General features: G+C 49.6%; 1 protein-coding gene across 2 annotated transcripts in view; it reads right to left on the bottom strand.

Moving 5' to 3' along the window:
- Positions 1 to 26,154, bottom strand: part of LOC122369442 (protein turtle-like) — a 115,814-nt gene that overhangs the window by 51,773 nt on the left and 37,887 nt on the right. For both annotated transcript variants that reach the window (XM_043344204.1, XM_043344205.1), the window contains exons 2-7: positions 12,191 to 12,300; positions 5,443 to 5,567; positions 3,811 to 4,045; positions 3,114 to 3,229; positions 1,569 to 1,728; positions 384 to 671 (exon numbers count right to left, since the gene is read on the bottom strand). In XM_043344204.1, coding sequence (XP_043200139.1) covers positions 384 to 671; positions 1,569 to 1,728; positions 3,114 to 3,229; positions 3,811 to 4,045; positions 5,443 to 5,567; positions 12,191 to 12,269 — 1,003 coding nt within the window. In that variant the 5' untranslated portion in view covers positions 12,270 to 12,300. The remainder of the gene's footprint in view (positions 1 to 383; positions 672 to 1,568; positions 1,729 to 3,113; positions 3,230 to 3,810; positions 4,046 to 5,442; positions 5,568 to 12,190; positions 12,301 to 26,154) is intronic.

The raw sequence follows: 26,154 nt of genomic DNA, 5'->3' as shown, positions 1-26,154 counted from the left end.
TTACCAAATTCTCAGCCTCTTTGACACTAGTGAGGTTTAATAATATCAACAAAATACCAAATGCACTCGCCTTGAAATACCAAATACCAAGTTGGTATCGGTTTGGTATCGGTACCTATACCAAAAAGTTGGTATCCGATTGACATCTCTAATCAATATCCCAGTCATTGTATCGATCAGATAATATCACAAAGAATCAAGTGGAGGCTACCTTAAATAAGTGGCAACAGCCGATAAGATCCTAAAACCGTCATTCCATGCTCTCCATTGCATCGCTGACATACTATACCAATATTCAATGATTAAATCAGCTCAATATGTGACAAGGCAGTCCTTGCTGTCGCTCACTGGCATTTCCCACTGAATTTCCCCTTTGCACTCACACTCGACCTCGAGGAATCCCGAGGCGCGTTTGGGCGCTCCGATGCCGTTGGACACCTCGCAGGTGAACATGCCCGAGTCCTCGGCCGCCACGGGGTCGATCACCAGCGAGCCGTTGTTGGAGATGTGGAAGCGCCTCTCCAGACCGCTGTGCTGCTCCACAGGGATGTCGTCTCGCAGCCAGCGCATGGTGAAGTTGGCCGGCAGCGCCCGGCCCTCGCAGGTGAACACGGCCTGAGTGGCCTCCATTCGTGTGAGGTTGGCAGGGCCGCTGGTGATCACAGCGCCACCTGGGAAGTGGAGAGTGGAGGTTACAGCGACATCTGCGACGGAGGCAGGACATTACAGACTGTTGGGCAGTCCGAGGCCTATCGTGGTGCGCTGAACACTGAGAAGTGTTGCATGCACTTAGAACAACTGCTGGTAGTTAACCGCCCCGGGCTACGTCACAGTCGTCTGGTCAACCGGGCCGGGTCATGCCCCGGGGCGAAAGGCAACCAATCAGCGACAAGCCAGCCGGCCACGCGCAGGGGCGGTCACGCACGCGCAGTGAGGGGAGGGCAGGCGGGACCTCCACAACAGCTTTACGGATCGCGCTATATTAGCCGGATGAAGATGGAGATTTGTTCCCTTCGTTTGCATTTTCTTCTTTATCTATTCGCCTCTGTAGGTAATTTGGCGAATCTATGATACGCAGCCAGAACCATATCCAACTGTTCTCGGTCTATTTTTATCTCTTTTCCGCCAACAAATCGTCGTTCTGTCGACTGCAAAGAAGTTCCATGTTAAAACACTGACTTAATCGCCGATAAATCGTCTCTGGGCGCCGTTAGCGTCAGCGTCATCCGACCGACCCGGCCGGGCGAGGACAGCAGAGACGAACACACTGCTCTGACCCTCCCCCGGTCACTCCGCAGAAAACTGTCACGGCCCCCTACAGCCCACGCAGATATAAATCAGCTCAACTGCTCCAAGCTTTCAAGCGCAATGATGAAAATGTGAGCTACGATAATATTGAATTGGTGTTGATTCAAAAATAACCAGCTGAATAAGACGACGCATCGTAAATTGTCTATTGTCAAACATGGCACGTTTTTACGATGATATAAATACAGAAAGGCAGCCGACTCGACAAAGCTGCAACCTATCCACGGTCCGACAACTGATTATGTGACGTCATATCTCACCTGCTAGGATGACTTTGGTCGTTGAGTGTACGCTTCCCTCGGTGTTTTCAGCCACACAGATGTAATCGCCCGTGTCGGCCTCACTTATTCGAGTTATCCGCAGCTCTGTTCCGTCGTTTTTTACCGCCACCGTCTCCGTATCCTGAATTCGTTTGTCCTCCTGTTGGAAAAAAAGGAGGAAGTGTCACATCTTAGGAGACAGCCATAGCATGAATGGAATATGAGAACATATGGGAAACATGTGATCATTACCAAAAAAAAAAAAAACAGTGATGATGGCTCAATATTAAACGAGGCGAAATAATCGATAGAAATTAAAAGCACCGTCGGTAGATTTTAAATTTGATAACGCGAATGACATTGAGTGTTTAATGCAATTTATTAAAATTGCAAAGGCACAAAGAGGGTTTGAAAGACCACGCTAGCTTCTTGGTGTTTATTTTAAAAGTCGCAGGGTCGGCTGAGCTAATAAAGAGCTGCGTGACATCCGCCGACAACCACCAACAGCGCGGCCGACAGGCGCGGCTGACGGACGGCGCTAACTTGTGACGTCGTGTCAGCGCCGAGACAAACCCTGCGCGGCCGCCGAGCGTCCGACCGACGGCGCCCTGTCCCCGAATTAGCCGACGGAAAACCGCTCCGAGCCGCCAAAAATCGCCAGAGGACAGCGGCGAACCGCCTACCAAAAACAGCGATGGAAAGTTCCCGACGCGTTAACTTTTAATTTATGACAATAAAAGATCCCCGGGGTGGGTTGAAACTTTTCAACAGCAGGCTAGAAGGCTTTCTACTAAAAAGATGATTGTTGTTTTAGGACGGGTATAAGATAAAACGGAGTGAACGTCACATAAGAGTTAATTTCGGCGGTGGAGACGGCAGAGAAGTAATAAGGCAAACAAAGCTGTGCTATTCTTTCTTCTTTTTGGAATAAAAAATTTACGTTCGAAATTCAGATTCATTATGCTTGTTATTCCGACGATTGTCTGAGTGCGTGCGCCTTTTATCACGCATCACGTGCTCCAGAGCCTTCAGCAACAAAAAGAATTCCTAGGGTCGGGACGGCGCAGAAAGACAATGAAATATACGAATCTAAAATGTGCCACCAAATGAAAAGGAACGCCCTACACCACTCCCTGAGGTACACCACTCCCTGAGGATAAGATGTTATAGTAGCACGGCGGCATCAGGCATGTATAATAAATTTATCGCATAGGTTTTACAGCAGAGCAAGTCTAAAAAAACTGCTCGGAATCAATAATTAACATACGAATTTGCTAAAGCATCTACCTTGTCGCACCATTACACTATCTGCTGACAATCTCCCATGCACTAGTTTATCATTTAGCATAGTGTGAGCAAAAGAGAGACTGGCCCTTTAAATGAAATAAAAGAAAGATATGCCGCCTAAGCCGGCGGCTTATGTCCCGCGGCTCCAAACGGATGCTTCATTCCGGGCCGCATTCCCGGTCCCAGCGCCGCCGGACCCTTTGACCCCGCTCGGACCGTCACCCGACCCCCGTGACCCCTCCAGGTGACCCCACTGACCTTATACCACTTGATGACAGGCTCCGGTGTACCCTGTGCCACGCACGCCAGTATCTCCGAATCACCGAGGTTGACGAAAATATTAGCGGGCGGTTTCCGCACCAGTCTTGGTGGCGCTGAAACAAAAACACACGCCGAGAATTAGAGCCCAACTCCAGACGGCCGGGCCCGTCCGAAAAACGGGCGACTAGATAAACATTGGGCGGTGACGTGCCGGATAACACAGATTAGTCTGGCGCATACACAACACCCAGAGGACGATGTTTGTGTGACAGATGGGACTATGCATCGAGATATATGGACGCGAAGTGATGTTTCAATCGTGGAAACGAAGCAGCTTTTGCAGGGATGCATCAATCTATCGATGTTTAGAGAATAAAACACGACTGGTGACTGGTGACATTGATTTATCAAAGACGCCTTAGCACAAACAATCAACAGATATATCGGAATACACATCTAACTTTTAGCACGCATCCATGAAGCATAAACAGACAGATGCATCGATACACTACATTCGCCAGGAAAACATTAGCAATAGAAACACACCAGTAATCAGCATCTTACCGCGAACTTCTACTATCACCACATATCAGCACTGACCACAACCTCTCTCGTCATCGTCTGACCTTATCTGGCTAGGCCACACCGCCCCCTTTATCGAACGTTACATCCCCATCCCCTCTATTGAACGTACCATGCACGTCCAGATGGACCCAGGTGCCGTTTCCGAGCACGGCCGGCGACCGGTCCAAAAAGTGGACCACACACTCGTACCAGCCGGCGTCCGACTCGGTCACATTGGTCATGTTGAGGGAGGCCATGCCGTAGTGCTTGCTGCTCAGGTCGACCCGCTTCACACGGCCTTTGTATGGGTCGGCCACGTGCGGAGGGTATCCGTCGTACCAGATGTAGAGGGGCGTGTTGGAGTTCTGTGGAGACGGGTGGGAGAAATATTAGCACTTAGCGCTAAAGAATACAGACAGGTGGGCTAGGTGAATCGAGAATGTGAGCAGGTGAATCGTAGCTGAACCGCATAAAAAGTTGGCTCCTTGCCTAATAACGATAAATAACCTCAACGTTATTTATTGTAGGTGTCCAGTATTTAATGTTAGTAAGCATTGCCACAATGATTCGTTATGTTCCCCTGAGCATATCTCACAATAGGAAGCATCCACACACGATCAACCAGCACATGACATCTCGCAGAATCTGCCACGTGTCCCATATGACATAACTAGCATCATCGTAAGCCGGGGACGGCTGGACATTGGCCGCGCTATGATCCAGGCTAATCCAATAGAGGACACTCGGGAGACGCGTCCAGCGAGGGACAGACACCACGCTGGGAGCGCCGAATAAATGACGCTGATAATTGCAGCTCCCAGACAAGAGAGGCAATATACGGCTTTAATTAACTGTCGACCCGTGAAAGCAGATGGATGTGGATGCTCGACTTAGTCGCAGATCGCGGTAGTGTATGCGCCTGTTTTATGAGACCAGAGAATGAATGGAATTGCGTTATTAAGGCGTTAAATTGATAAATGACGTCCAAATGTTAGAATTATTTCAGCGAGTTGCCGAGTGGACAGGAAATAAAATGCATTATCATTTCTGCTGAACGAATTGTTGGACGTTTGCTTAGAATATCTAGGACGGAGGACGTTGTTCCGACAGTATAACTTGACGTGAGTCAACATAAATGAGATGATTATTTAAAAAAGAGATAGAGGTATGTGGTCTAGTTAAAAAAAACTACCGTTTTAGGCATTCCAATCGCCAGCCAGAAAGGAAAGACGCCGCACGGCGAGCGCCGGCGACTGGTAGGTAGACTGCGCCGCACTACACCACTGACTGACTGTTATACTGTCCCGCAATACACCTCTAGCGGCCGGGCGGCTCCATCGGCTGAAGAATGAACGACAGCTGCTCTGTCTGTTCTGCGCATCTGACTGGCAAGATGTTACAAAAACTAAGAGGATTATACTCCTGGCATTTATACAAACCCTTATAGCAGGATGAGAGCAAAGAGCGTTCGTTTCATGTAAAAAAGAGCGTAACACACTGTTGTGATAAGGATAGTGTGACGATTTCGAAACGGTCATGCTGCATGCATGCATGCTCGCATTTGTAGCTGCACCAAATCCACCAAGTCTCGCACAAACTGCGACAAACCACGTCTACTGAAGGACAGTAATGGCTAATCGATGTCGTTATTTTCCATTTCAATGCCGCTCCAGTTCACGTCAAGTAGAATGTCGGCAATATCTCAGCGTATTCGAGCCAGTTACGTCACGGTTGACTGACCAATGAGCGGCCGAGAACTCGCCTGTTTCTTCCATTCGATGACGTAGGGGACAGGCTGTCCATCGGGGAAGTCGAGAGGACAGTCCAGGATGACACTTTTCCGGCCCACAAGGGCCGTCACGTGCTTGCCTCTGCCCATGTCCACTCCTGCGGAGAGAGAAGAGGTCACATGTCAGGTCACAAAGAAAATGCAGTGAGCGAGAAGTCTCGAGCAATAATGGTGAACGCAAGACAGCGGGAGCTACGTCTTTTACCAATTAAACTAGCAGAGTGACGCAAATTCCAACAAAATAGTTTGTGCCCATATGACAAACGAGTGTCATGCAAGCACAACAACTTTTTTCCCTAAAACGCAACGAATTTTCCTCTCATCCCAGATACATCAGCATATATCCCAAAGCCCACTCCTGCCAAACAGACGTCTGATCTTTACCACGGCAAGTGACTGCCCGCCGCGCCGGCGACGGACGTCTGACACCATCACTTGTTTCTCGTTGTGTCCTCCTCCTCCCCCCACCCACCCAGTCGTGGTCATTAGTAACTAACGGCTGCGAGCCGTGCGGGCGATAATGAGAAGCAGACCAGGGGTGACGACCACTAAACCGGACCATTTGCCGGTCCATTCCTCTTCCAGGGACCCAGCCCGGTCCAGCGTGGTCCAAAACGACCCTCACTCTTTTCTTTGACTTGGGTTTGATGAATGCATTCGAATACAATTCCCACATTAACACGGTTCGTTTCTTTATTGATTTGACCAACGCTGCCAAAAAGTAACTTGAAGTGACTAAGGATATGAGGGCTATGAACTGGAAGCTGAATCAGAATAAGCCCCGCGAAAAAAAAGTTTAAAAAGATGTTCCACGTGAAAATCGCCATAGAACAGATGCTTGTTTTCATGGATATCTATAAAGCAAATGAGAATTGATAAAAATAATTAGAGCCCTTAAATGCTTCACGAAGTTGTAATTGAGAATGCATGCTGTTGTTGCAGGTTACAACAAATGTTTTCACATTGCCTTTGCCGAAAGTGAAACATATGCTCCAAACCAAAAATATAACATCAGAGCACCTGTGCGCTCAAAACTCAAAATATAGCATCAGAGCACCTGTGCCGGTAAGATCCAACAAGCTGGGCACTGAAAAAAGCCAAACTGGATGTCCCATCGACCTGTGTCGTTACCATTCCTACAATTGGATGAGCATGAATACAAATGCCGCTGTTCCCCTTGAGAGCGTTTGTGTCCCAGAGAGATGACACGGCTGTCTCCAGAACAGAGACAAGATAAATATCCAGTCCCCGCGGGAGCTCAGGCTAATTTCCAGGGAGGAAGCATTTGCGCGTAGAAAGAGCGCAGCAGGCGAAGGCAGATGTAATGCGGCGAAGTGCATCGCTGTTTGGCTTTTGGTGCTTCAAGAGTATTTGTCATCTAAGTAATTGCTCATATTCATCTAGAAGGTCAAGATTGATATGAATTACAACTAGTCATAACGATTCGCACGAAATCTGCCATCGCTATGCATTATGAAAGAACCAAATAAAAGACGACAAGCGATAAAATGAATCTGAAAGGTGAGAGTGTTCGACAGAGGATAAGAATATGTCAGGATGCTTGTTTCGAAAAGATGCTTTTCTCAAACCATTGATGATACCATGTTGAATGTTCCGAATTTTCAAGCGAACGTTGCCAAGAGAATAAAAATATGACCCGAACCTGCTTCCGCCGAAGGCCGACCAGTTATCTGCGTGATAAAAAGTTTCAGTTTCAAATCGAAGCACCAAATTTTCGAGTCTAAAAAAGATAGTTATTTAACGGTTTAAATAAGAATATGGCTATTGGCGCTTGAGGCTGCAAACAGTTAGAGGACAATGGCAAAGCTGTCATCGAAAGCACAGCGTCACTTAATAAAGCGATGTCAATAAAGCATCATTCCGAAAGCCGCAGCGTTCGCCTTTAATTTCGCTTCCCTTGGGTATTGAGCGGCAACAACAAGCACAGCCTCATGAATATTTATACAGACGTCGGTGGCCATAGTTTGACCTGGACACGGAGAGGAGACACAACTGAGCGCCTATTTCAGCTCAGCAACCGACCCGCGCTACCTCAGCTCCGACAGAATGCCGATATCGACGGAGGGAATTCTACACGGACAGGATGTAACGTCGGGACGTTGCCACGGAGTAGCTGGAAGTGCAGCCGATCGATAAAAAACTGGAGCGGCATTACGAAACATTAATCGATGGAGATGTGTGACTTTTCCTACAAACGGCAAACGTGGGCCTTTGTTGATGCTTGAAAAAAAAAAATGTTGATGGGATTGAAATGCCACTAAACATAAACCGTCTGAGAATCTATCTCGAGTTATCGTGAGAGCCGCACGTGCAAGCAAATGCGGCAGGAGGCTGTGATAAACCCCGCCGTGATCTCCCAGCCGGCGGAGTCACGGCTCCCATCTTCACCGGTACATCGTCGGCGTCGACTTGGAGTGGGTGTGAGTCGACGGCACCGACGCGGGCCGCGCCGCCGAGCGGTGCGGCACCATCGATCCAGGCGAGCCGCCGACGCCACTCCGACCCGCCGACATCTTTCGATCAGACGCTTCGACGTCATGCACTCCTCATCTCCACCCGAACCAACGTCTCTCTCACCAGAACGAACCCTCGCTGGGCAGCGACGACCGGTTTCTTTTCCATTCGTTTTTTTTTCTCCCCGTGTGCTATATTCATCCGGAGAATATTTTCTGATCAGACGGAGCGATATCTATTCCGGGCGCGCCCCAGCCGAGCTGAGTGAGTGCGCGCGTCACCCAGGACAAGCGCCGAGCAATAATCGCCGTGCCACCGCCACCGCCGCTCCGCCAATAGGCTGATGATAGGCCGCGCCCGGAGCTGATGGCACACCAAACGGATTGGTGTCACTCAGGAGGAGAGGGGGCGTCGGAGGCGGTGATCCGGGCGTTCGGGGTGTTCCTCTGTGACCTCTGGGGTGCCTGAAGGTGCCTCCCTGTGACCTGGGAGATTTGTGGAGCGCCCGCTGTGACCAGGGAGCTCTGAGGGAGCCTGTCGATAACCTGGGGTGGTTCAGGTATGAGGGGTTACATAGGTGCTTGTGCGAGGTCGGGAGATAACTAGGTGACTACGTATGTGTGCATCCCAAGGGATGACTAGCGGAGGAGGGTGAGAGCCAGGACTAGAGGGTGGGACTGGTAAGAAAATGGGGTCAAGAGATGCTCTGCGACCCAAGGGAGAGCGGCAGTGCCAGGAAGAACCAACTGCTCGGGAGCCAACAGGCTGAGGAGAAATAACGGGAGGTCAAGAGTCGCGCCCGGGGGACAGGCGAGTCCGTACTCCGCGCGGGTCGGCCGTCCACTGTGGAGGGAGATAGTAGCTGCACAAAGAGAGGCGCGGATCGCAAGGGATCCCGCCGAGAGCTTCGGGGAAAAGGACATGAAGCTATCGGTCAGCGCCTGTTCCCGGGTGCCCGGTCGGGTAGGGGGCAGGGCCGACCGGACGGGGCGGGGGACAGGTACTACGGCAGCGGAAGGCACAATGTTTGTCAACCCCGTACAGATGTTTGATGTCACCCTGTGCAAACCGAGGTCTGTTATCGACTGATGGAGGCTGACATGCTCGTTTCCGCTCTTGGTAGACCATTATAGATGACCCTCATCTGCCGTGGTGTCTGTCGTTAACTAGGCAAACACATAGCCGTCGCACAATGCGTGACGACGCATTTACAGTCAACTGATTTTCTCTTTTCAGCTCAGCTTTTCTTTCTCAGTTCTCCAGTCGCTGCTTTTTTGATGACTCAAGAGCTTTCCATGCAGATCTAAGGAGCGTGGTGTAACCTTTTGAAGCCTAACATCTTTCCGCGACCTTACCATATCAAAATTATCACGTTTTCGTACCCACCGACCAAGCGACAAGATGCATCAAAACTTAAAGCATTTCCACAGCTTACATAGGCTGTGCGAATTCGTTTTCGTCATCATTCCGCATAAGAGTGGAGCCTTTCCTTCCCAGCGAGATACTTCAGGAAACAAATGGAGCATTAGAGATGAAAGAACCATTCGTTTCCTCACTTATTACAACAAATGAATGATCGCTTTACGGAAAGTGCACTCGAATAGAGCAGGGGCCTGGCTCGGAGCACTAACTGTCATCTGCGGCAAAGGAGCCCAACACGGCGCAGCTCGACAGATTTATCGCACAACTCGGAAAGACGACAAACCAGCTTTGCGGTTCTGCCAAATTCAGTCAGATTTCCAAAGGCCTTTGCCGCGAATTTCTCGCTCGAACAATCGAAAAGATTATCGCCAGAGATGGGAAAATGCAAAGCTATTAGATTGGAATCTAAGCTGCGGGGCTTCGCAGCCAACCAAGCGGTAAAGGAAAATAATGGACTATGGTGGAACAAATCCATTTTAATTCGAGAATAAATGCCGGTCAGTGTTCGGCTATTGGCGGAGACGTATTATCATCGATTTAACGTCACCAGCCGCTGAGCCTCACACAGAAGCCCAGTGTGGTCCACAGAGGCCAGATTCGGAGCCGCTATTTCGAGTCGCTGAGCGATATCAATTTGGCATTGGCCGAGATTCTATCTGTGGGATAGTCCAGATAGAATGATACAAATTAGAGATATCGGATCCACGGAAATATATAAAAGGAAACATTATAAAGAACCTCTCAATCAGAATTCCTCTAACACTGCAAAACATAGATCTCCTTTCACATAAAAACAGTCAACGGTTCAGTGTTTTAAGTCCAAATACAAATACAAAAACAAATGTACCTTTCCGAATCCCGTGCAGACTGAGTGACGAAAGGCAGGCGGTTGACGGTGGTCGGTGGACGGTGGACGGTGGACTGTGGATCGACGGTGGACGGTCACGGTGGACGGTGGACGGTGGGCGGTCACGGTGGACTGTGGACAGTGGACGGTGGGTGGTAGACGGTGGACAGTGGACGGTGGACGGTGGATTGGCAGTAGACGGTGGACGGCAGACGTTGGGCGGTTGATAACAAATGGCACACAGTATTCAGTTGACGTCGGTAGACACCAAGACACATTGCCCCTATCCTCCTGACCAGGTTCGGCGAGCGGTGAGTTCAGAGAAAACCACCGTCAGCAACTTTAATCAATACAGGCCACGGGACCGAGCGAGCGGCCACGGCAGCGACGACTGACACGATCAGATGCGTGGGGCACCGAGAGGGTCGGGGAGAGAGTAAGAGAGGGTCAGAGAGAGGGTGGGAGGACGTTGGATGGGCGGGTAATGAGTGGGAATATTGGGCCAGATGGGTGTATGTGGAGGATCATTGCTATCAACGGGGTAATTTTGAGGTGGATAGGCAAAGATTGGAAGAATATCGTGATATCGGAAAAGAAAGAAAAGATGAAGAGGGATTGAAAGAATAAGAAGAAGGGAAGGAAAAGAGAAAGAAGAAAAAAATCAAATGACACAAAATGATAATAAAAACCAATTAACGTTGAGTAGACCTCACCTGGTCGAAAATCACAGATCGATCGGAAGTGGGGTGGTAGGAAACAAAGCGCATGCGATTGGAGCATCCCACGAATAGCTAATGTTTCTACCGTGAACATCTAGCAACAATTTATGTAAAAAGGCAAACCGATTACCCAGAATCAGGTCAGGCGAAGCAGCAACGACCACGATTTCTGGAACACGGATAACGATGTCGGACTTCTCTGAACAGTTGCAGGTTTTTGTCACTGACCATTTCCAGCGACTGGTCTGATTGACCAAACGTGACCAATCAGCTGACTAAAACAAACGACCCACGCTTACACAGCCGCCGAAATGCATGCCACAAAAACCGAACACGACCGTCGATCGATGGTAGATCGAAAGGAAAGGTGACCTCGCGTTACAAGCCAGTTTATGCCCTGATGTTCAAGCTAACAACATAAATGTTCAAAATAGCATGTGATATATAAAAAACGTTTCAGTTATCACGTCGTCAGACCCACTGCAAGCAGTGAACACCTACTAAAAACCTACATTCACTTTGCAGTCGGGCTGGGATATCGGTCCAAATGCACGTTCCACCCTCGCAGCGTGTAAACTGCTTATGACAGGCCACTCTGCCGAGTGCTTCGGCCCCGAGGTGGTAAAAACGTTTGAAATTCTGCCCGTCGCTTTCGCCGGTGACTTTGCGATGCATCTCACCGGGTCACTTTAGGGTCGCAGCGTCAGCTTTGGACCTTGACACAAATAGGGTATTGGCTGTGACAGCAACGAGATTGTCGAAGGAATATCAAACGACGCTCCCGACGGCTCTGCAGTTTCTGACAGTGCAGCTGTAAAAAAAATCAGAAATAGCCTGCCAGCTTCAGCAGTGCCCTATAGGATGACAGAGTGAAGATTGACGAAAAGGTTATGTGTGGTTATCTGTGTGGTTATCCCAAAGGTTATCTGTGAACTCGTACTGATTCCTTTACCTTAAAAGTAGTTTTTGAAAGTTGAAAGAAATAAGTGTCTTAAAATGCGCGCAGTGGCGACGATTTTCTTAGAAAATACAGACTGAAAGGTACTTTTCAGTTGTGCCACCTTGCGTCACATATGATGTCATCCAACGCCTAAATTCTGCAACCAAGAAATATTCCCGAACGAACGCATCGACTCATCACGTCCGCCGAACACCAAACGAAATCGGCGGCCCACGCCCGGCGCTCCGGCGAGACAGTCCGCTGTGACGTCACTGTCGGTCATGGTGAGGTCACAGTGACGTGGGCTCCCTCACTCACCGGTCGTTGCCGGTAGGTATGCGAGCAGTAGCACCATCCAGGCCGTCCTCATGCTCCGGTCCGGCCGGCGGGGCGGCATGGCCCGCCCATCAGAGCCGGCCGGTCACCGCCTGAGGGCACACAGAGAGACATACGGGGTCATTTGAGGTCACAGAGGGCACCGAGGGTCACAAAGGGTCACACGGGGTACGACCCGCCCATCAGAGCCGGTGGGTCACCGCCTGAGGGCACACAGAGGGTCACTGAGGGTCGGAGAGGGGTCAGACAAGGTCATATGGGGTCAAACAGGACACACCGAGTCACAAGAGGTCAAAAAGGTCACAAAGGGTCACATGGGTCACGGAAGTTCATTCGGGGTCATGTGGGTCACGCAGGGGCACAAATGGTCACATTAGGGTCACGCGCCCGCCATTAAAGCCGAGCCATTACTGACTGGCCGAGCCTAACATGTTAACCCAGATCTGCCCACCGTATCATTTATGATACGATGAGTCGCTCGACCGTTGCTAGGCAACCGACTTCCATCCGAAAGACGCCGAAACTTTATTTTGTGATGTGTTGTCAGTCGTGTGTACTATTTCTAGAGTGGGTAACCTTTTCTATATTTCACATATTTTCCGTGTAGCATGATTAAACAAAAACAGCTGCCCACAGAAGTCGTAATTTACCAGACCCAATAATGCCGACGTTAGTATGCTAACTAGTGCTTTCTGCCAAACTGCTCAATTTTGTGGCAGCATATAGTACCAAATGTTCAAGCTCACACACCAGGTGGTTGAATTCATTCTTGCGCCAAAGCTGGCGTGCCAGGAATGATAACAACATATTCGTATCATATATGATACGGTGGGCAGTTTCTCACATTAGCCTACACAATTACTTGCCCCTAAACCGTATGTTTTCCGGTCACCTTGGCGCAAATTCTAGGCATTCTAGTGGTGGATGACGATGTTGATGGAGGTGACGTCTTGGTAAAACCATCGGAGGCGTCCTACGACACGGATGAGTACTCTGGTGATGATGAGGATGTCAAGGAAGAACATGACCTCAACCGGCATCCTGCTCGGCAGCTGTGTGTTAGGGCCAATGTGCAAGGAAGAATAAACTTTCCGAAACGCGATTCCGAGAAAGAAGACGTCTCGGAGACCTTCAGAGATGCAAGGTTCAGCAGCGACGTTGTTGCATCCCAGCAACATAAGTCGAGAAGGTCCTTGAAGCGACATGAAAAGTGGACAAAGGGGAACACATCCATAGGAGATGGAGCACGTGCCTGAAGCCTGACGTCGAGTGCAGTGTTCACGAAGGAGGATATCAGTGTCCTTCTTGTTTATAGTGTCAGGGAACTCGAGGTCAGACTTCGATGATGTCAAAAGCGTGAAACACCATGACCTTCCGTACGTGCTCGAGGACTTCGTCATGTATAAAGGAAGGGATATCTCATTTAGAGAGGAATCGCGGTATTTATGTGACTCGAAGCCTGAAAGATGCGTACCGGTGAAGACAGGGGCAGTGCCCTTGCTTCCATTTCAGACCTTTCGTCTCTTTGCTTCAAGGACCTTCCCGAGCTCTGACGCTGGGCCAGCAACGTTTCCGCTTTACCTCGCATCTCTGAAGGTCTCCGAGACTTTTTCCGTCGGAATAGTGCCCCGGAAAGCTTTCTCTTCCTCGCACCTCGGCCCGAGCAAGTTCAGCTGCCGGGCAGGATGACGGTTGATATCTAATATCACGTTTTCTGGTGACTTCCTTACTATCACCAGAGTATTCGTACGTGTCTTAGGACGCCTCCGGTGGTTTTTACGAAGACATCATCTCCATCAACATGGTCATCCACCACTGGAATGCCTAGATTCTCTGCCAAGGTGTGTCCCAGTGACTTGAAGACAAACGTTAATTGGTAAGTTACTGTCTACTAGTGAAGAACTGGCCACGGAATTTGTATTTGATACCTTCCAGCCCAAAAAGTAAGCATTATGTCAGAAAGCACTTGTTGACATCTATATTACTATTTGAGGAGGGTGCGTCTGTCCGTTACCGAGGTCCCGACTTGGTGGTGCTTTGCGTGGACTGCAGGCCAGACCGTTGCACCTAGCCCGGTGAAATTTGCACAACTCATAGATCAAGGATGCGCGACGTGCCTTTGAGGGGTCTCAGCTCGATCGGGTCGATAGGGAGCGCGTGGTGCGTGCTCAAAAAGTGCAAATTCGCGTCATAGACTTTACATGTATAAATCGGCGTGCGAAATCGGGCGAAAATGGCTAATTTTGGCCGACACGGGTCCAGTTCCCGTGCAATATCTTGGTGACCAGGGATCCGACCGGCACGGGGAAAACAGCATCGTGTACAGAATTGAACGGGCTATTGAATGGTGTGCAATGCAGAGGATAGCACGCGCCACGTGCACCGGAGAGGGCACTTTTATTTGAAAAATTGCGGTTTTTGAGGGATTTTGGAATTAATTTTATTTTTAGGTGACCGTTAAATGGAGCGAGTTGAATCAACGCCTATTTGCAAGAGAAAGGTACCGCCTCTCATATAAAAATTATGAAAAGCTGATTGATCCAAATCAAGGTGGTGCAAATCACAGGAGAAAATGGTGTTTGTCAATTTTGTGCCACTTTATTAATCACACGGGGTTTGCTGCATAACCTGATACCTTTGGCAATTGAATATGGTACCATTGGATAGAGCATTCAATTCTGTCCAATATTCACTCTTCATTTTTGCATAATTAGCAACAGTATCCTTAAAAATGTAAATGTTCCAAACCATTACATTGTCATTTTTAGCGAAATTCATCGATGGCCCTCAAAAGACTTCACGCCAGTTTTCGAATCATTCTAAAGTAGAACGCATGATAATACGACACGGGCACCTCGATGCGATGTATCTTTTTGTTTTCTTACAAAATGCTTGGCCGTCAAAAAGCAATCGAACGAAATGGATATTTACCAACCAAATCGACACAGACCAACCCACGGGTCAAAAAATCCCCCCTTAGCGTTGCGGAGCACGCGGGTAACCCTAGTACTCACCTATAGGTATCTTTGGGTCTGATCAATTACGATTTACTGTTTCCTTGGTGTCATGATTACAAATAAACTCAAAGCTGGCCATTCTGAGACGTTTTCACAAGTAAAATTATAGGCAAATGCAAAGGCTCGTTAAGGTAACATAAAAGTGCGAAAATGCCCAGCGTATCATATATGATACGGCAATTTCCGACAAAACGAGTACAGGCAACAAAAAATGACACATGCTGGCGAGCAATGTGATTCAAAAGTACCCCAAAACCAGCGTAACAAAAAAATCCGAAAACATTTTTGTTCTGGGCAGATCTGGGTTAAAGAAAACCTGTTCATGCAATCGAATGATGTCACAACAAGGAAGCCACCATGACGAATCCCAAGTAGATACCACCATATCGTAACGTGCCGTGACAGCATGTGACGCAAAACACATCACTCACCAGCAAAAACGGCCGACAAGAAACGTCCTGTTTGACAATCCTGATCCCGTGATGACATGAAAGATGGCTTTTTCATGGTGACAAAACTGCGGATGGTTGAGCTTCACCACGCGGCCGGCACGCCATGCTGAATGATGGGGCTTGTAATTACAGGTCGTGTTTGACCTTGCCACGAACACAGGATTAGAGGCGCGCCATCGTCTTATCTAATTACGAAGTTGTGGCATCAACGAAATTATTCAAACGCTCAAGTATTGAATTAATATTTAGAGCCATTTTCAAGACTAATGCGCTGTTGCTAGGTGCATACAGTACTTACATACGGCCTTCATTTTTTTGCTAGAAAACAAAAAAATGAAGCAGGTAAACAAAGCTAACTCATGTAAGTTGCATGCGTCTAAGTAATCTGAAATGAGACAAAACAAGTCCACTAATCACTCACTGTACTACTCGTCCATAATATCCCCATTTATGCCGCTGTATCCGTGTCTAATTTTACACCGGCTGCATTTCCGGCCTCTCACTGCCGGGCCGCGCTGCGCTGGCCGGCCCGCGGGGCTCGTTTCCATTCAGCGCGCGTCCTCCCGGTTCTGATACGGCCACTAAAGTGGCAGCTCTGCGCACACAGCGGCCCAGGGCGCTGCTCAATCGAGACAAAACGGACGCACCAAACGTCAGTCGCGCACGAGCCACCGAGCTTTGAGACAGGTAGCTCGTATTGTGGATGGGGGAGCCGATCGACACAACATCCCTCGTCAATAGTTGTTCAATTAATCGCTAGCTCAATATTTAGACTACAATCAAACAGATCAAACAGTCGGCTGAATCAAAGTTCGACATTCTAATTTAGAATTGCACGATATATTGATATCATTAATCATGATGCTTCACGCTTCCACCTAAGAGCGACCTTCGCAGGCTTCCAAAAATATTAACGTTTCTACGACCACATCTCAGGTCTCCTTAGCACCACACCACTCCTCTCTTTCTCTCTCTCTCCCCTCCCGCAATCTGCACGGCGGCCATCCATCTCTCCATCTGAGCGCCAATCCGATGAGCCTCGGCGTGTGTGTGTGTGTTTGTCCGGCGCGTCTCGCCGATGGGCGTCGGTAACGACGACCGCCGCCGTCGGTAACGACGACCACCGTCATTACCGCAAACACCCCGATCGGGCACCGCCGCCGACGCGTGACGCCGCCGCGGGTCTGGAGGAGGGTCGGAGCGGCGGAGGTGGAGGGGGTGGAGGTTCCCCCGAGGGTCCGGGGAGGGTGGGGGAGGGGTGTCTGGATCCGCGCAGGGCGGCGACACGACGGCCGACTGATGGTCCCGATGATGAGGTCGAAGATGATGATGGTTATGACGCCGGCGGCGCCGATTTGAGCTAAGGAGCGTCTAAAGTGCCGCCGAGCCGGCCGGTATTGCATGCATGATGGAGTTCGGAGCGCGAAATTCAACGAAAACATTGAGCGTTATATTTCGTTTTATTTCATTTCATATCGTTTTCGCTAGAAAAGCAGGTCGACGTTAGCGATAAAACACAGCTGTCTATGAAGCGGCCAAAGCCGGATAAAGACTGATGTCAGTGTTAGCTGTCTGTCCAGCTCAGAGATGCCCGAGAGAACTTCGTTCTTGGTACTTACACTACACTTGGTACTTAGCTAGCGCAACGGTGCGTTAGTAATCGTACCAGTTCCATACAACCCAGTCGAATTAGGCATTAGGAGGTGCTATAAGTCGCACATGCAGAATCGGGCAGACGGGCGCCATTTGGGGAATGATTCGCCCCGGGCAGACGCCAACCATCTGACCAGTTAACGGCCTACCAGCCAACTGCTATATTCTTAGTGCTTGTAAAGACCTTTAATTTTGCCAGCATCATTTCCAGCTAGTCTGTTTTGCTTTGTAAATCATCCTTCAAAAGTGCCGTAGGGAAAGGCCCGTTAATTAAAAAGTCCTCACATCTTTTTACCCTTAGATGTTTAAAACAAACAACCTAGCAGACATTGTAAGGTATTCCAGGCAAAAAAAGGTATTCCAAACAAAAACATCAATTGGTTTGATTAATAAAACTACGCACTAAACGCCGATCATTTCCATATTCTATAGTGCGCTCTCGTGAAATTTCAGACACCTGGAAACGAGTAGCAAATCCAACAGAGCTTACTGGCTACAATCTAAAAATTTCAGTGGCTAATAAAACCATATTCTACGTATCCACTCCGATTTTGATGGTGTCAAACAAGGGAGTCCCTTTTCCCCGCCACAGAATCTGACATCCGCCGTCAGAGGCGGTTTGCTAACTTCTTGGACACCCCCGCTCGGTCAAGTGCACCCGCTTGGAACGTGGCTTTCCGCTGCGCTCACCGCTCTGAAAGTTGGACAGGGACCCGAGTGGCATGTGGCATGTGCTGGTCAACTGGTGACAGACAGACACATGTGCTGGTCATGACTGACACATGTGCGCTGGTCACAGACTGATGGACTGGCCACTGTGCCAGTGAACTGACGGAAACGGAGGAATGTTTCTGTGCTAGCTCTCTGACGGACAGACTGCTGCGCTAATGACGGACAGGACCATATTTCTCCCCGAGAGGGTAAATTACAAGATAAAAGACTCGTTCATATTCAGAGCACCCGAAGCATACATGCCATGCCATAGACCTCTGTATACCGTATACAGAGGTCTATGGCCATGCCCAAAAGTGACGGTACCAATCGCCCCCAATGTTTACAGTACACATGCCGTGTATGTAGAATATCATCTAACTTGATTTTACATACGATAGAACATACTATTTGTGTACTGTTTATAATCACAGGACATTCGAGGGCAGGCTGGACAGACTGAAAAGTAGCATTTGTCACGGCTCGCGTGCAATGCGAGTGTAGTAGAAGTGGAGCGGCTTTGGGTACTTGGATTGCCAGTTGCAGGCCGAAGCCAGGCGATTGAAGACAAAATGTGTGACATGATATGGTCCTGCAAAGCTACATTAAGCTTCAGTTCGCATGATATAGTGATGCACTTTACAATAAATAATAACGAAACTGCATTGCAACACTAAAAGTAAAAAACAAGTAAAAAGGAATGCAAGTTTGAAACTTTTCGACAATGAAACTAAGCAAAAAAGCCACGTCACACACTTTGTAGGCAATCATGTGATGTACACCAAAGATGTGCCATACGTGATGCTGAATATATTCATTATGCACAGCTCATTTTATTATCATTTTTCCGGAGGAATGGCCGCGATGTTGCCATACATTACTAGCTAAATCCAGCCGGGTGGCGGAGCGCCAAAGACTTATTGCGTCCATAAATAACGGTGGCACGGTCCGGTCTGTCTACCATCTCACGCCACCATGGTGATCGTGTTAAATGCACCATGCGTCTCGGAAGGGAGCCTATTTATAAAGCACGGGGATGTTATATGTACACCGAGACATCTGTACCTACAGAAGCATCTTTGGCCGACCGGAGACAGCATTTAGCAACTTCATTTCAATTTGCATCCGAGTTGGACTATACTGCGCATGACACATGTTCACAAAACATACCTTGTGAATCGAAAAGACTGACTCTCAAAGTTTAAAGCAATATCGCTATGCTGTATAGCGATATCGCCAAACTTCCATCCAATCATTGGGATCAACAACGGCTCATTAATCTAACACACCGAAAATACCGTTTGAGTGTTCCTCTCGTTTCACAAATGGAAAACAAACAAACCACTCAATCTTTTGCCCGATGAGTTGATCGATGTGTTCTCACATAATCTGCATACAAAGTTGGAAAACAACACGACTCTCTAGTCAGGATCCACGCTGGGTTTACAATACGCACTCATGGACCTTACCAGATCGGTCTTCAGATCATGCGTTTGTTTGCGAACTCTCACCGGAAGTGATTGAATAAGAAGGAAGACGAAACACCAGAGGGAGGTGTTGCGATGAGGGCAGTGGCAGTGGCATCAACCGACCTACCATGAGACGTGGTGCCACAGAGCAGATCTGAAGGCATAACCTTTCAGATGACGTAGGGAAAGGTGTGTTTGTGTAACGAGATATTGGAATAGCGCCCCTCCCATCGCGTCGATCAACTCTAGCCAAGACCCGCCAGACGCCCGCTGCATGGCCGAGTTCGGGCCGCGATGGGGGCGGCGGTGGTGGCAGCGGGAGGGGAAGAGGGGGTAGTCGGCTGCGGTGGGCGGACCTGGAGCCCCCTCTCCCCGCTCCCCAGCCGTGGCTCGGTGCCGCATTTATCCGCCGGCTGTTCGGGGCGCCGGGTCTGCCTCTCCGGCCGGCCAGGAGGGTATTCTGGGCCGACTATATCCGTCGCACATGGTGGGCTCCACAGTTCCCACACCACCGAGCGGCGCTCTCATTAGAAGACGATACCGGCACCGGCCGCGCCGCCTCCCCGAACGCCAACTCTTTTCACCGCCGGCGCAGAAGCCCGTAAACTCGGTTCTTGCGGAAGCCGCCGGCAGCCGTCTACCGCGAACGGCGCAGAGCCCATACAAACCGACCGGCAATCGGGCCGCCCAACTCAAACACTGGTGTCAAACAAATCAGCTCGGCGGAAACGGCCGACCGAGGGGCTTCCTAGGGCATCCCTCTCCCACCCGTCTGACGTTCGGTCCCCTACATAGGGGAGAGTGGGGAAAGATGCCCAGGGTTTTACTTTGTCATATATTATTCGAAAATGACGATCGGAAAGCAAAAACTTGGAGTTTCAACGGAAGCCGACATCATTTTTCTCCAAAAATATCACACTTTCGTGCCTAAAATATGATAACTTTTTTTGCTATTAAAGGTAGTGTGCCACCTTTGAAAGATTTCCCATTTTATTTTTCCTAGGATAAGAAGCTTCTGTTTTTACCTAATATCGCAAAAAAAATCAAAAATGGGCCTGGAATAGTGCCTTTTTCGCCTAAAAGTTTTTCGGTTTTTAGATATGTATAACAACTGTAGTGGGCTCACCTGCAAACAGGCGTCGGGCAACAATCGCGAATGCGGCGCACTTGTGACAATAAGCAAAGGTCATTATAGTGTTACGACCATACGACGTACGGGAATGAGTTATCAGCTGTCTAATCGTAGACAACACAATGTCGAGCCTTAAACTGTAAGCCCGTATTGGTATTGTTTCTTTTATTTGGCTGTCGAACATTATTTATGGTTTGAAATATGATTTTATGTAAAATAATTGATATGAAAAAGCCGTCTTATAAGTTATGACCCCATTTCACCACACGCAAGTGGCAGAAATGACAATGATCAGCTGACGCATTTTTCTTGGCCGAAGTCAGAGCGCGCGGCCCGACGCACCACGCGTATTTGGAAATTCCGACCTCGATGAGCATCAGAAGCCACCTAACAGGCGTGTTCGAAACCGCAGGAGATGATGATGAACGGGTTTATCGAAACTTGATTGGATGAGCATATCGGTAATAGCGATTTCAGTGTGTGCATTTATTGTTCATAGTGGTGTGAAATGTGGTTGGGGTACGACCGACAACCCGTCGGGGCGAATTTCGCACTGGGGTACTCAAAATTTGAAGAATTTAAGACGTTTCCATGAGTTTTGAAGGTATGGATAAGTTCTAAAAATCCGGTTCTCCTTATCTGGGCCATTAACTCCATACGGTCCAAGAAAGCTGGCACACTACCTTTAAGCATTTTCCTGAAGAAGTGAAAGGGGGCATCTTACCCCACAGGGTGGGAAAGACGCCCCCTGGCGTTGGGGAAGATGCCCCCTGCACTATAAGTGGCATAAACGGGCACGTAAATCGCCTGAACGAATCAGTAGTCCCTTCGAGACTGCAGTAGACACCAAACGTCATCGTAAGGGCCCTCAAAAGTAGTCGTAAGGGGCTTCAGAGGTCATCGTTAGGGCCATCATAGTCCAGCGCGGCCAAACAAGCCTCCGTGGTGGCGTTCGGAGACCACTGTGGGGCCCTTATAGGTCTTCATGATGCTTGAGGGCCCTCGAGCCCATCGTGGGGACCTCAGATGCCAGCGCGGCCCGTGGAGCCAACGTGGGAGCCCTCAAAGGATGTCGTGAGGGGTCCTGGAGCCAATAATGGGGCCCACAGAGGCCGTCGTGAGGGCTCTCAGAGTCAGATGCCGCCCAAAAAGTCGCTGTGTGTGCCGAGAGACCGGCATGGGGAGCACCCGACCCTACTGGACTCTCAATAGTCCCAGATCGGCTTTTGTCTCTCATCACAAGTATGTAATAAATGATTTGACGGGCTGCTTGAAGGACAGTCTACGGATTTAGGGGGGCGTCTTTCCCCATCAGGACAGGGGGCATCTTACCCCAAGGTACCGAAGCAACATTAAATCAGTACAATTTGTTAGCCATAAAACTACACTCTGAAACAAACTGTTCAGGACACAGTACACGCATGTTAATGTATCACGACTATAGCAAGGGACTCAAAAATTATCTACCTTCTTTGATATTTACAATGTTTTGACACCAAAATATTTTTTGAAAGCAGCAAATAACAAGCATGCAATCACCAGCCAGCCGTTGCCCAACTGAGCTTCGCAAATTTTTGTGCAGTCAACAAGGCAGGCTTCCGCTTTACGCTAAGAACATTAATTTCCAGGTTCGATTCTTTGTTTAGCCGCTAGAGGGGGTGGGGCGTCTTTCCCACCCTGGGCATCTTACCCCACTCTCCCCTACAGGAGACTTTACGACCGGCCTGGCACCGGCACGCGGCGGCTGGCTAGGGTACCGTGAGAACGTGTTTTTACGAGCATCGCGGAGGGAGGGCAGAGTTTTTGCAGACTCGGCCCGTCGCGCAGCCATGCGACAGTCTTCCGTCGCCTTTCCCATCCGTCCCTTTCGCCGAATCCGGCCGGGCTTTCGGGTCTTTCCGGCGGAACCGCTGCGAAGGTCATCACTACGTCGCGAGTGCTGGTCCGAGGTATCGACCGGGCTCTGCCTCCGGCGACAGAAAGGTCACACCGAACCCGGCTCCGCGGGATGCTCCCGAAAAAACACAGCCTGGTTCTGTTTCTGTGATTCATACCAGTCATTTACAAAACGGCTGAATTGGTGCGGAAAATGTCACAAACGTATGTAACATCAAAAAAAGATGTCTGGACTCCAGTGAGCGAAGAAAATGTCCGGAAAATAGACGGATCTGGTTAAAACCATCTCAAGCGATCAGTGTCTCCGAGAGCAGATTGGCGAATCATTTTTCTGTGTCAACCCTTTTATCGGTCGGCACCTTTTGGTCTCCTCAATGGCCTATCGTCTCTGTAATCCGCTTATCCTCCCTCGCTGAGAGCTCTCTGTCGGCCACCCTTCCGCCGGCCCTCCTCTCGCCCCGGCTCGTCGCTCTCATCTCTCCGTTTATCCTCTTCATCTCCACCACCTCGCGCCGGCCTGGTCGGGGGGCCGGTCGGCGCTCTCCGGCGCTTCATAGAGCCGCAGCTGTCACGAAAGGTCGGCTGGTCGCCATCGACCTGCGTCAGAGAGCACAGAGCACCCGGTCGGCGACAGAGACATAAAACATGGAGACATGGAGGGCCGGCACAGCGTGCAGACGGCACCCAGACAAGGGGTACGACAGATAAATGCGGAGCGGGGAGAGTGAAAGGAACGGTGGGCAAGAGGCAGAATTTGTAAAATTTAAACAAAATTTCTGTAGGTTTGACGCAAGATTCAGACAGCTGAAAGGAGCGAAAAAAGACGGCATCTTGGAATTGACTGTCTGCCATATCGGGCTGTCCGGATGTAAGTGAGAGCTATAAGAACAGAATAAGGTTTCACTCTGAGACGCCTGCTTATTACACGAAAGGCACCCTGATCGAGTCCGAGCAGATACGCTGTGCTGGTGGCATGTAGCTGTGGCTGTACGCTTAAGACCTGCTGTGCCCTGTCCACCCCAGCCATCCGACCCAACTGCATCGGTACCGACAGCCGTCGGTGTCCATCCCGACGGACCGTCCGACGACGCTCCGTCGCCGCCGACAGTCCAGCCGCCGCCGGCTGCAGACGGTTCGGCCGCGCGATAACGACCCTGCAGATAGGGAACGGCCGCCGCCTGAGGCCAACGACGCGAGCCACGATGGAAGACGGCGGCCCCCGAGCGACCGGCGGAGCGGGGACAGCGACGACCCCCAGCGGCCGGGGGAGCGGGGACAGCGACGACCCCCAGCGGTCGGTGGAGCGGGGACAGCGACGGCCCCCTGAGCGGCAGGCGGAGCGGGGACAGCGACGGCCCCCTGAGCGGCAGGCGGAGCGGGGGACAGCGACGACCCCCAGCGGTCGGTGGAGCGGGACAGCGACGACCCCCTGAGCGGCTGGAGGGGTTAGGGACAGCGACGCTGGATTTGTGGGAGGTGGGGGTAGTGTCAAATGGAGGGAGAGCGACCATAATAAGACAGCATGCTTCGAGAATGGCCCAGTTTTCGACAGTTCTTATCAATGACCATGAGGGACTTCGAGGAACTGAACCTGTGACAAAAGAAAATTGAAAATCAAATGAGACATCAGTTATCAGCCAACTCCGTTCAACAAGACAGAGAATGGTCTTAGTGCGTTCGACATCGAAACTTTTGGGTGACGTTTGAAATGGGTTCATTAGGGCAGATTCACAGCCTTGTCAATTCCGTTGTAGACGACTATCACGATAAACTTCTGGCATAAAAGGAACAGTGTTCCAAACGAGTTTTATAGATCGCGTAGTAGGTAACAAGACTCAATTCTATGGTTTTCCAAACCAAATGTCTTATACAATGATGGTATGAAATATTCGAGCGTTAGTGCAATTGTATTATTAAACAAATAATATGGAATTGCAGTGCCAAGAAATTATGACAAACGAGAAACATTGCCTAAAGCTTTCTAGAGTTGTTAACTATCATTATTTCAAATGAAAATGTAGGTTTAGTAATTTTAAATTCAAGCGATAATATTACCCTCACACATTTCTTAGGACAAATAATGAAACGAGTTCCACATATCCAGCTACTCAATTCTATTACCGTTGGGCTAGCAGTCGCTCTATTGATTCTGTGTGCCTTTTTATTTCATAAATATCCGCACACAACAGTGGGTCATTCTTCATTCTCCATCACATTGATTTGTGGCCGCTCTTTGAGCCAACTGGATGTCAGACGGCGTCCCAAAAGGCGCTGACTCGGCACTGGCGGAGCAGTTCCGAGACGCGTGTCCAAACGGCCCCACTCCGACCTCGTGTCAAATCATTTGGACGGACTCGCCCCGACCCCGCGACGTCTCCTATTAGCCATTGACGGTCACATCAGCCGAGTTGACCTGGCGGGTCAGGTTAATAAGCAATAGCGCGCGAAGAGACCGATTAAGATATCAGGGTACAACCAAGTCAGAGCAGTGTAAATTTAGTGTTCTTCAAGGTGGTGTTTTTTCACCTAGTTCATCGGGACTTCCTAGTTTCATTTTTGCTCGGAGATCAGTCTGTATATTCTGTCTGAAATGTACATTCGGCTTGGCAGAAAGTAGCAAACACTATTAGCCCCCTATGCCAGACCGAGTAGCAGCAGATCAACCACTTTCCCCGCCAAGCGTCCGACCTCTTCACAGCTTCCTCGACCAGTCCAACTGGCCGGCAGTGGAACACTCCTCACCCAGTGCGACTGGCCTCCTTCCTGACGATCAATAGCGGACGTGAGCGTTACACGACAGACCCCGCCGCCCGGCGTCCCGAACCGTCCTCCGCAGCTGCCTCTCACACGGTCATCTGGTGTCTGCATGGGGCGCTCAGGTCATCGAGAGACAGGAGGAAAGTCTGGCAATAGTAGCAGTCTCGGAGTCTTATGGATTGGGAGCAGCACCAGCAGCAGCAGCACTCACATTAACCCTCGCCCGTAAACGGCGATCTGCCACCTTCGCCCATGCAGGGGGGGGGGTTGGTGCGACCCCCCCTTGGCGTTTGAAAACGGAGCGTCGTAGAGCTTAGCGGAAAAGACCAACGGATTGCTCTCGCCGAGATCTCGCGATTGGTGGTATATTTTTTGGTCCTAGGTCAACATTTGACCTACTTTTGACCGGTCAAAGGTCAAATTTTCGGAAAAATAGACTTTTTCAAATTTTCCGCGGCGATTGCGGCAAAACGGTGGGAGATATCGACTTGAAACCTTCACTATCGTGTTCCTTGATCAATTCTCTATCGTTTGGTATGTATTTCGTTTCCCTAGCTCTAAACATGGCGCGTTGGGAGCGCCGGAAGTCGGCAAGGTCACAGTCGGCGGCAGAAATTCGAAAAATCAAAATTTAAATTTTTGAAATCTGATTGTATTTTTGGATTTGGGATGTCCATTTGCTCCCTATAGAAGCTAATATTGCTGCATATTCCCATTGAGGTGACAAGAATTAGCAAAATAGTGGTTCGGGCGCTTTTCAAAAATAGTACCGGACGCTGTTCCTCTTGTGACGTCATAGCTCCGTGACCTGACCTGACCCGGTCAAGTTTCTTATACCATATGATAGCCAATACTTGCC

The sequence above is a fragment of the Amphibalanus amphitrite genome, unplaced genomic scaffold (genome assembly GCF_019059575.1).
Source record: "Amphibalanus amphitrite isolate SeventyFive unplaced genomic scaffold, NRLGWU_Aamphi_draft 001035F_arrow, whole genome shotgun sequence".
Taxonomy (NCBI): domain Eukaryota; kingdom Metazoa; phylum Arthropoda; class Thecostraca; order Balanomorpha; family Balanidae; genus Amphibalanus; species Amphibalanus amphitrite.
Note: the sequence above shows the minus strand (reverse complement) of the source record. Positions and strands in the feature narration are given on the sequence as shown.